Source organism: Nicotiana tomentosiformis, chromosome 7, assembly GCF_000390325.3.
Source record: "Nicotiana tomentosiformis chromosome 7, ASM39032v3, whole genome shotgun sequence".
Lineage (NCBI taxonomy): Eukaryota > Viridiplantae > Streptophyta > Magnoliopsida > Solanales > Solanaceae > Nicotiana > Nicotiana tomentosiformis.
This window is the reverse complement of record NC_090818.1, coordinates 55,043,452-55,053,433: the sequence shown is the minus strand read 5'-3', so window position 1 is coordinate 55,053,433 and position 9,982 is coordinate 55,043,452. Positions and strand designations below refer to the sequence as shown.

At 40.9% G+C, this 9,982-nt stretch overlaps 1 protein-coding gene and 1 non-coding gene across 2 annotated transcripts; one reads left to right on the top strand and one right to left on the bottom strand.

Annotated features, from left to right (window-relative positions):
* Window positions 1-235: 235 nt before the first annotated feature.
* On the bottom strand, window positions 236-342 carry LOC117277745 (small nucleolar RNA R71). The gene has a single exon (XR_004508088.1). It is a non-coding gene; the product is annotated as a small nucleolar RNA R71 (small nucleolar RNA).
* Window positions 343-1,272: 930 nt separating this feature from the next.
* Window positions 1,273-2,107, top strand: LOC138895626 (uncharacterized). Its single transcript, XM_070180336.1, has 2 exons — window positions 1,273-1,568; window positions 1,615-2,107. The coding sequence occupies exons 1-2, from the start codon at window positions 1,273-1,275 to the stop codon at window positions 2,105-2,107; spliced, it is 789 nt and encodes a 262-aa protein (XP_070036437.1).
* The last annotated feature ends 7,875 nt before the right edge of the window (window positions 2,108-9,982 follow it).

Sequence of the window (9,982 nt, the reverse complement as noted above, 5' to 3'; positions counted from 1 at the left end):
AAAAATGATATTTTTTATAAAGGTTTAAGAGGGCAGATTAGAGTTCTAAAACATAAGATGACCTTTGGGTCATCACAGAGTACCTCGTGAAGCTATCAAGTTAAGGCTATTTCCTTTTTCTTTAAAAGGAGATGCTAAGACTTGGTTGCGAAGTTTACCTCAAGGGTCCATTACGACATGGGACCAGATGACTCAAAAGTTTTTAAACAAATATTTTTCCCCTACTATAACCACAAATTTAAGACAAGACATATCTAATTTCTTACAGACTGACACTGAGTCAGTTTATCAATCTTGGGAAAGATTAAAAGCAATGTTAAGAAAATTCCCACACCATGACATTCCTGAACATATGCAATTGTACATTTTCTATCACGGGTTAAAACCCTCCGCTAGAAATGTGATAGATGCATCTGCAGGAGGTTATGTAATGGGAAAAACCACAGAGAAAGCATTGCAACTGTTGAATGAATTTTCTGAGAAGGCTATCCAATGGCCATCCGAGCGTGTAATCATTAAAAAGGCTACTACGGTAAATCAGGTTGATGCCTTGAATACACTAATGCAACAGATTATTTCTTTGGCATAAAAGTTTGAATCTTTTCAGGTAAATACACAACAATCAAACCAATCTGAGGCTTGTGACATGTGTGGAGGAAACCACCAGAACCATGAATGTCAAGCAACCAATCAAACGGATGAACAGATTAATGTCATCGGTTACAAGCCATATCCTTTTGGGAGTCCAATGGCACAAAAGCATCCAAGATTTCAGTGGAGTAACCCCAATGGTGCAGAAAATTCTCAAAGTTTCCAGAAACAACAGGTGCAGGGCCCGCCGGGATACTAGAATCAAAATCATGGGCAACCGAATTACAGACCTTATCAGCAAGAAGGACCATACCAGCAGAGGCCCCAACAAGCTCATCCAAGTCTTGATGACCTTTTGTACAAGTATATTAAGGTCACTGATGAAAAGGTTGAAAGCCAAAATTCATCCCTCAAAAATCTGGAAATTCAGTTAAGCCAATTAGCGGCTCTTGTGTCAGAAAAGATTCAGGGTCCCTTACCAAGCAATACAGAGAAAAATTCAAAGGAGCACCTTAAGGCCATTACTTTATGGTCAGGTAAGGAACTTGATGAACCTTATGGAGACAGACAAGAAAAGAACCAGATAGAACAACAGGTAAACAAAGGTAAGAATATTGAAAAACCACCTGACCATCAAAGGAGAAAGAAATAAAGAATAAGGAAGAAAAAATTTCTGAAAATATGACTGCCCCACCTATGACAATTCCTTTTCGACAAAAAATGAAACAAGAAAAACTTGATGGTCAATTTACAAAGTTTTTGGAAATCTTGAAACAAATTCATATTAATATTCCTTTTACTGATGCTTTGTTGCAAATGTCTTCATATGCTAAATTTTTAAAAGTAATTTTGTCAAGCAAAAGGAAATTGGAAGAAGAATTTGTGGTAATGCTTACTGAAAAATACAGTGCTATACTTCAAAATAAGCTACCGCAAAGACTTTGTGATCCTGGCAGTTTTACCATTCCATGCACTTTGTGATTCTGGAGCTTCAATAAATTTGATGCCATTTTCTATCTTTAGAAAATTGGATCTTGGTGAAATGAAGGACATAGGTGTTTCTCTTCAGTTTATAGATAAAAGTACTAAGAAACCTAAGGGAATCATTAAAAATATGTTTGTACGAGTAGATAAGTTTGTGTTCCCTGTAGATTTTATAGTGCTTGAAATAAGAGAATGTCCTGATGAACCAATAATTTTGGGTAGACCATTTCTTGCTACAGGAAGAGCAATCATAGATGTTCATCAAGGAAAGCTAATTTTGAGGGTTGATGAAGAAAGAGTCATTTTTTATATGCAAAAGATACTAAGATTTTCAAGAGATGTGGCATCATCTTCATGCTTTTCTATTGACATGATTAGTGATCTTGAAGATGAATTCAAAAATGATCAATTAATTTCTGACTCAATTGAAATATGTTTGACCAAATCAGGCACTACACAAGATGATGGTCCCACAATCAGGAAAGAAACTGAAAGACTGGAAAACAATTCCAAGGATAAAGAGATGCAATAAGAAGAAGTTCAACCAAAAATTAAACTCAAAGTTCTCCCTTCTCATTTAAAATTTGTTTATCTTGAGAAAGAATTATTTCCAGTAATTTTTCATCTTCTTTGACTGCAGAACAAGAAGAAAGACTAATTCAAGTCTTAAAAGCACATAAATGAGCTTTAGGTTGGACTGTAGAGGATATCAAAGGGATTAGTCAAGAAATTTGTACGCATAGAATCCTTATGGAGGATATCTACAAGCCAATAATCCAACCCCAAAGGAGATTGAATCCTGCAATGCAGGAAGTGGTGAAAAAGGAGATTGTCAAGTTTTTAGCAGCAGGTATTATTTACCCAATTTCAGATAGCCCTTGGGTTAGTCCAGTTCAGGTAGTACCAAAGAAAGGAGGTATGACAGTTATAAAGAATGAAAATAATGAACTCATACCTACGAGGACTGTTACAGGATGGAGAGTCTGTATTGATTATAGACGTCTCAATGATGCTACCAGAAAAGATCATTTTCCTTTACCATTTATTGATCAAATAATGGAAATAATTGCAGGATATGGTTTTTACTTTTTTCTTGATGGCTATTCAGGGTATAACCAAATACCAATTACACCCGAAGATCAGGATAAGACAACTTTCACATGTCCTCACGGAACATATGCCTACAGGAGAATGCCATTTGGTCTGTGCAATGCCCCTGCTATAATTCAGCGTTGCATGTCAGCAATTTTTTCTGACATGACTGAAAAATTTCTTGAAATTTTTATGGATGATTTTACACTCTTTGGCAAAATATTTAAAAATTGTCTTTACCACTTGACTTTAGTTCTTAAGAGATGTGAAGAGATAAACTTGATTCTGAATTGGGAAAAATGCCATTTTATGGTTACAGAGGGAATTGTTTTAGGACATAAAATCACTGCTGATGGAATAGAAGTTGATAAGGCTAAAATTGATCTTATAGAAGGATTACACCCTCCCACAACTGTTAAAGGCATTAGAAGCTTTCTAGGTCATGCAGGTTTTTACAGACGGTTCACAAAGAATTTTTCAAAGATTTCAAAACCTCTGACTAACCTCTTGATGAAAGATGTTAAGTTTGATTTTTCAGGTGATTGTATGATAGCTTTTGACACCCTTAAGGAGAAATTATCAACTGCCCCTATAGTTGTGTCCCCTGATTAGAGTCAGCCTTTGAGGTTATGTGTGATGCTAGTGATATGGCAATTGGAGCTGTTTTAGGCCAGAGAAAGGATAAGATTTTTGTTCCATTTACTATGCCAGTAGAACACTAAATGAGGCTCAACTGAATTATGCCACAACAGAAAAAGAGTTACTGGCAGCAGTATTTGATTTGATAAATTTTGTTCTTATTTGATAGGAATGAAGGTCACTGTTTTTCTGACCACGCAGCTTTAAAATACCTCTTAGCAAAAGAGGATGCTTGACCTAGATTGTTGTAATGACCAAAAGTTCATCTTATGTTTTAGAACTCGAATCTGCGCTCTTAAGCCTTAAAAATCTCATTTTTACCTTCCTCGATTTGCGTGCACAGTTCGGGCATGTTTTCGGAAAACTTTTATGTTGAAAATTGAGGAAAATTAAGAATATTTGCCTTAAAAGTTGATTTTAGTTGACTTCGGTCAGCATTTTAGTAAACGGGCCTAGATTCATATTTTGACGGTCCTGGTGGGTCCGTATTGAATTATGGGACCTGGGCGTATGCTTGGAATCGAATTCGGAGCTCCGTAACTCGAGTTATGAATTTTTGATGAAAATTAAAAGTCTATAAATTAATTATTTTTAAGAATTGGTTGATGCTTGGCCTTGTTGATACCGGGTCCGTATTTTGATTCTGGAGCCCGGTATAGGTCTAATATAATATTTAAGACTTGTCTGTGAAATTTGGTGAGAAACGGAGTTGATTTAACGTGATTCGGACGCTCAGTTGAGGAGTTAGAAATTTCAAAGTGTTCTGGAGAATTTCATTTGATTTGGTGCTAAATTCGTAGTTCTAGGTATTATTTTGGTGATTTGATCCCGCGAGCAAGTTCATATGATATTTTTAGACTTGTGTGCATGTTTGGTTTGGAGCCCCGATGGCTCTGGTGAGTTTCGGTTAGGCCACGGGATGTTTTGGACTTTGGAAAATCTGTTTTTTGCAGATTCTGGTGTTCTGGCATGTCCTTCTTCACGTTCGCGAAGGTCCTCTCACGAACGCGAAGAGTAAACTAATGATTCCAGAAATTTTTTTTCTTCGCGAAAGCGAAGGCTTGGTCGCGAACGTGAAGCGATGGGGGTATTAACCTTCGCGAACTCGACAAGCTCATCGCGAATGCATAGTGTTAGGCACTGGGGGAGTCAGCATTTCCTTCATCGCAAACACGAGCAATGTCTCGCGAACGCAAAGGCCAGGGGGTAGCCTACGCGAACACGAACACGAAGGCTTGGCAGCCAATGCTCTTCGTGAACGCGATGCACACTGTCGCCCTGCACTTAAAACAGAATCAAACATGGGTTTAAGCCATTTCTTCAACATTTTTCAAGAACCAAACGGGTAGAGGCGATTTTCAAGAGTCATTTTCTTCCCCAAACTGTAGGTAAGTGATTCTAAACCATTTTCTTTCAATTACCCATTACATTTTATGAATTATCAACCAAAAATCTAGAATCTTCATGGTAGAATTAGGAGTTAGGGTAGAAACTAGGGATTTTGGAAAAATTGGGAATTTAGACCTCAATTTGAAGTCGGATTCCAAAACTAATTAAATTTTCGGGCTCGGGGGTGAATGGGTAAAAGGATTTTGGTCCGAACCTCGGGTTTTGACCAAGCAGTCCCGGGGTCGATTTTTTGACATTTTGGAGGAAAATTTGGAAATTTTAATTTATGCAATATAATTGATTCCTTTAGAAATATTTAATATTATTGAGTTATTTTTGAATAGATACGAGTGGTTTGGAGGTGAATTCCAAAGGAAAAGTTGTGATTGAGAATTAAGTGGCCTTTAAAGCGAGGTAAGTGTTGTGTCTAACGCTGACTTGAGGGAATTAGGAACCTTAGACTATTTCCTATGTGAAATTCATGTGAGCGTCGTATATGTGAGGTGACGAGTAGTTATGCGCCGCAAAATTACCTATTTTTTCATGTTTCTTCCATTTTCCTTACATTGTCTCTTCCTATGCCTAATTGTTATGTGTTTATACTAGTGTTGTTAAATTGATCGTTCTTATTATGTTTACGGATTTTCTAGTGATAATTGAGTATTTATTTTAAAGTTGAGATTGATATTGTGGAACCAAATGTTGAAGTAAGGCTTGTACTTGTTATTTTATGTCCCTGTTGTTATTTATGCATTTCATTATGGTAAGGGAGAGTGTTAATGCACGAAGGGTGATGTCGTGCCATATTGTGAGTGTTAATGCACAAAGGGTGATGTTGTGTCATATTGTGAGTGTTAATGCACGAAGGGTGATGTCGTATCATATTGTGAGTGTTAATGCACGAAGAGTGATGTCGTTCCATATTGTGAGAGTTAATGCACGAAGGGTGATGTCGTGCCGTTTTTATTGATTTTATGGTGAGATTGAGCGTAAAAGCACGAATGGTGATGACGTGCATTTTTCCTTTACTGTATTCGTGTTCCTGTTGATTCATAATATGTTGTTTGTTCCAGTTATCATCATGTTGTAGTTCTTTATCTCATATTTCCCCCAGCATGTTTTCCCCACCCGATAACTCCTGTCTAATTCTTCATTACTGTTATTTGTATATACATTGTTAAACTGTACAGGTTGATTTGTAGGTGCCTTGCCTTATCCTCGTCACTACTTCGTCGAGGCTAGGCTCGACACTTACCAGTACATGGGGTCGGTTGTGCTGATATAGCACTCTACACTTTCTGTGCAGATTTTGGTACCGGCTCGGGTTGATCGAGATTTTTGCTATTGGACCGTTATCCGGACACTCAAGGTAGATCTGTCGGTATTCACAGACCTTGAAGTCCCCATCTATCTTTCTATTCTACTGTTTCTTTCATTCAGACAGTTGTATTTCTTTCCGACTATTACTTGTAGTAAATTCTAGAATGCTCGTGAATTGTGACTCCAGATCCGGGTGGCAGTAATTGATACAGTCTTTATATTATTCGGCACTTATTATATTTCATCTTGGCTAATTATTGTTATTTACCGAATAGAAATAAGGATTTTGTTTAATAATTCTCTAACGTTGGCTTGCCTAGCAAGTGAAATGTTAAGCACCATCACGGTCCCGACGGTGGGAATTTCGGGTCGTGACAAGTTGGTATCAGAGCCCTATGTTACATAGGTATCACGAGTCACGAGCAAGCTTAGTAGAGTCTAAAGGATCGGTACGGAGATGTCTGTACTTATCTCTTAGAGGCTATGAAGTTTAGGAACAAATTTCACTTCTATTCTCATCTGTCGTGCAATGTTGTTTTCTCAATACTAATTGAACTCTTCTAATCTTATTCTCTCGCAGATGACGAGAACACGTACCGCTTCCTCAGTTGAGCAACGACCATAGCCTCCAGTGGAAACTCCTACGAGGGGCAGAGGTCGAGACTGAGGTCATGCCAGAGGCCGAGGTAGGGGGAGGGCTCAGCCCAGAACCCGAGCAATAACCCCAGCAGTTGAGCCTCAGATAGATCTTGATGAGGAGATTCCAGCTCAGACTATTCTTGTCGGACTAGCTTAGATTCCGGAGGGGTTCATTGCCACCCCAATACTTCAGGACGTTTTGGTCTATTTGGTGGGCATTATGGAGAGTGTGACCCAGATTGGCACATTTCCCATGGCACCAGCAGTCTCTCAGGCTGGAGGAGGGGCCCAGACTCCCACTACTCCCACTCCGGAGCAGATAGCTCCCCAGTATTAGGCTCCAGTAGCTCATCCAGTCGGAGTAGTTCAGCCGGTTGTTGCGCCACAGGCCGGTGATGCGTCAGCTGTGTCTTTTGAGGCTTTGTGGAGATTGGACAGGTTTATAAAGCTCTTCCCAGTTTACTTCAGTAGTGGTCCTTCAGAGGATCCTCGGGAGTATCTTGACAACTTTCACGAGGTTCTACGGAACATGGGTATAGTGAAGACCAATGGGGTCAACTTTGCTGCATTTCAGATGACTAGTCCCGCCAAGAAATGATGGAGAGATTATTTGTTGACCAGACAAGCTGGGTCACCTACTCTTACTTGGGACCAGTTCTCTCAGCTCTTCATAGAGAAGTTTCTGCCTATCACATTGAGAGAGGAGCGTCGCCGTCAGTTTAAACTTCTCCATAAGGGCAGTATGACTATTACTTAGTATGAGACCCATTTTGTGGATTTGGCCCATCATGTTATTCTTCTGCTTCCTACCGAGAGAGAGAGAGAGGGTGAGGAGGTTTATTGACGGACTTTCTCAGCCTATCAGATTGTAGATGGCTAAGGAGATTGGGAGTGAGATAGTTTTCCAGGCGGCTGCTAATGTCACCAGACGAGTTGAGATGGTTCTTACTCAGGGAGGTCAGGGGTCTGACAAGAGACCTCGTTATTCCAGTGAGTTCAGCGGTGCCCCATCTAGAGGCAGGGGTAATTTTGGTAGACGCCACCCTCCCATGCCGTTTCATTCAGCAGTCGAGGCATCCCACGGTGCCTCAGGTGGTCGTGGTCCTCATATGCCTTATTCTGACCAGCTACCCTATAGTGCACCACCAACTCATATTAGTGCACCTCCACTCCAGAGCTATCAGGGTGGTTATTCAGGTCGACGGGGTCAGTTTCAGGGTCAACAGTCACAGCAGCCGAGGTTATGTTATACTTATGGTGATCTGAGGCTCATTGCTAGATTTTACCCTCGGGCAACGGGCAGTTCACAGTATCAGAGTTCTCATGCCATGGTTCCGGCACCAGCTGCTGCACCACCTGCTCAGCCAGCCAGAGGCAGGGGTCAGGCATCCAAGGGTAGAGGCTAGACTGTTAGAGGTGGAGGTCAGGCCGTTAGAGGTAGAGACTAGCCAGCTATAGGTCATCCCAGGGACGTAGTTCAGGGTGGTATGGCCCAGCCCCGGGGTTATGCTTTCCCAGCCAGGCCTCAGGCTGAGTCATCTGACGTTGTTATCACAAGTACTGTTTTAGTTTGCAGTAGAGATGCTTCAGTTCTATTTGATCCGATGTCTACTTACTCCTATGTGTCATCCTATTTTGCTTCATATTTGGTTGTGCCCCGTGATTCTTTGAGTGCCCCTGTGCATGTGTCCATGCCAGTGGTGGATGCTATTATTGTAAATCATATTTATCATTCGTGTGTGGTCAACATTGGGAGTCTTGAGACTCGTGTAGATCTTCTACTTCTCGATATGGTTGATTTTGATGTCATACTGGTATGGATTGGTTGTCACTTTATCATGCTATATTAGATTGTCATGCCAAGACGGTGACCTTAGCCTTGCAGGGGTTGCCTCGATTAGAGTAGAGATGGACTCTTGGCCATTCTGCCAGCAGGGTTATCTCTTATGTGAAGGCTCGGCATATGGTCGAGAAGGGGTGTCTATCTTATTTGGCTTATGTACGCGATTCTAGTGCGGATGTTCCTTCCATGGATTCAGTTCCAGTTGTTCGTGAGTTTCCAGAGATGTTTTCTGTAGACCTGTCGGGGATGCCACCCGACAGGGATATTGATTTCTGCATTGACTTGGCTCCGGGCACTCAGCCCATTTCCATTCCGCCATACCGCATGGCTCCGCCATAGTTGAAAGAATTGAAGTAACAGTTGCAAGATTTGCTTAATAAGGGCTTCATTAGACCTAGTATCTCGCCATGGGGTGCACCTGTGTTGTTTGGAAAGAAGAAAGATGGATCGATGAGGATGTGTATAGATTATCAGCAGTTGAACAAAGTCACCATCAAGAACAAGTATCCATTGCCAATGATTGATGATTTATTTGATCAGCTTCAGGGTGCCAAGGTGTTTTCGAATATTGATTTGAGATCTGGATACCATCAGTTGAGCATTAGGGTATCCGATGTTCCTAAGACAGCTTTTCAAACTCGGTATGGACATTATGGGTTTCTAGTAATGTTATTTGGGCTGACCAATGCCCTAGCAGCATTCATAGATTTGATGAACCGAGTGTTCAAGCCCTACTTTGATTCCTTTGTGATTGTGTTTATTGATGATATCTTGGTTTACTCCCATAGCCGAGAGGAGCATGAGCAGCACCTTCGGATCGTTCTTTAGACTCTAAGAGATAGCAGTTATATGCTATGTTCTCAAAATGCGAGTTTTGGTTGAGTTCAGTTGCTTTCTTGGGTCACGTTGTATCAGCACAGGGTATTCAAGTGGATCCTAAAATGATTGAGGAAGTTCAGAACTGGCCTAGACCCACATCAACTACAGAGATTCGTAGTTTCTTGGAATTGGTAGGTTATTACCGTCAATTTGTGGAGGGGTTTTCATCCATAGCAGCCCCGTTGACCAGGTTGACCCAGAAGGGTGCCCCGTTCAGGTGGTCAGACGAGTGTGAGGCGAGCTTCCAGAATCTCAAGACAACTTTGACTACGGCACCGGTATTGGTGTTACCCACAGGTTCAGGATCTTATACAGTATATTGTGACGCATCCCGTATTGGTCTGGGTGCGGTATTGATGCAGGGTGGCAAGGTTATTGCATATGCTTCGTGGCAGCTGAAGGTTCATGAGAAGAATTACTTTGTTCATGATCTAGAGCTGGCAGCAATTGTTCACGCGCTGAAGATTTGGAGGCACTATCTTTACGGCGTGCTATGTGAGTTATTCACAGATCATCGGAGCTTGCAGTATTTGTTCGAAACAGAAGGAACTCAATTTGAGGCAAAGAAGGTGGTTGTAGCTATTGAAAGACTATGATATCACCATA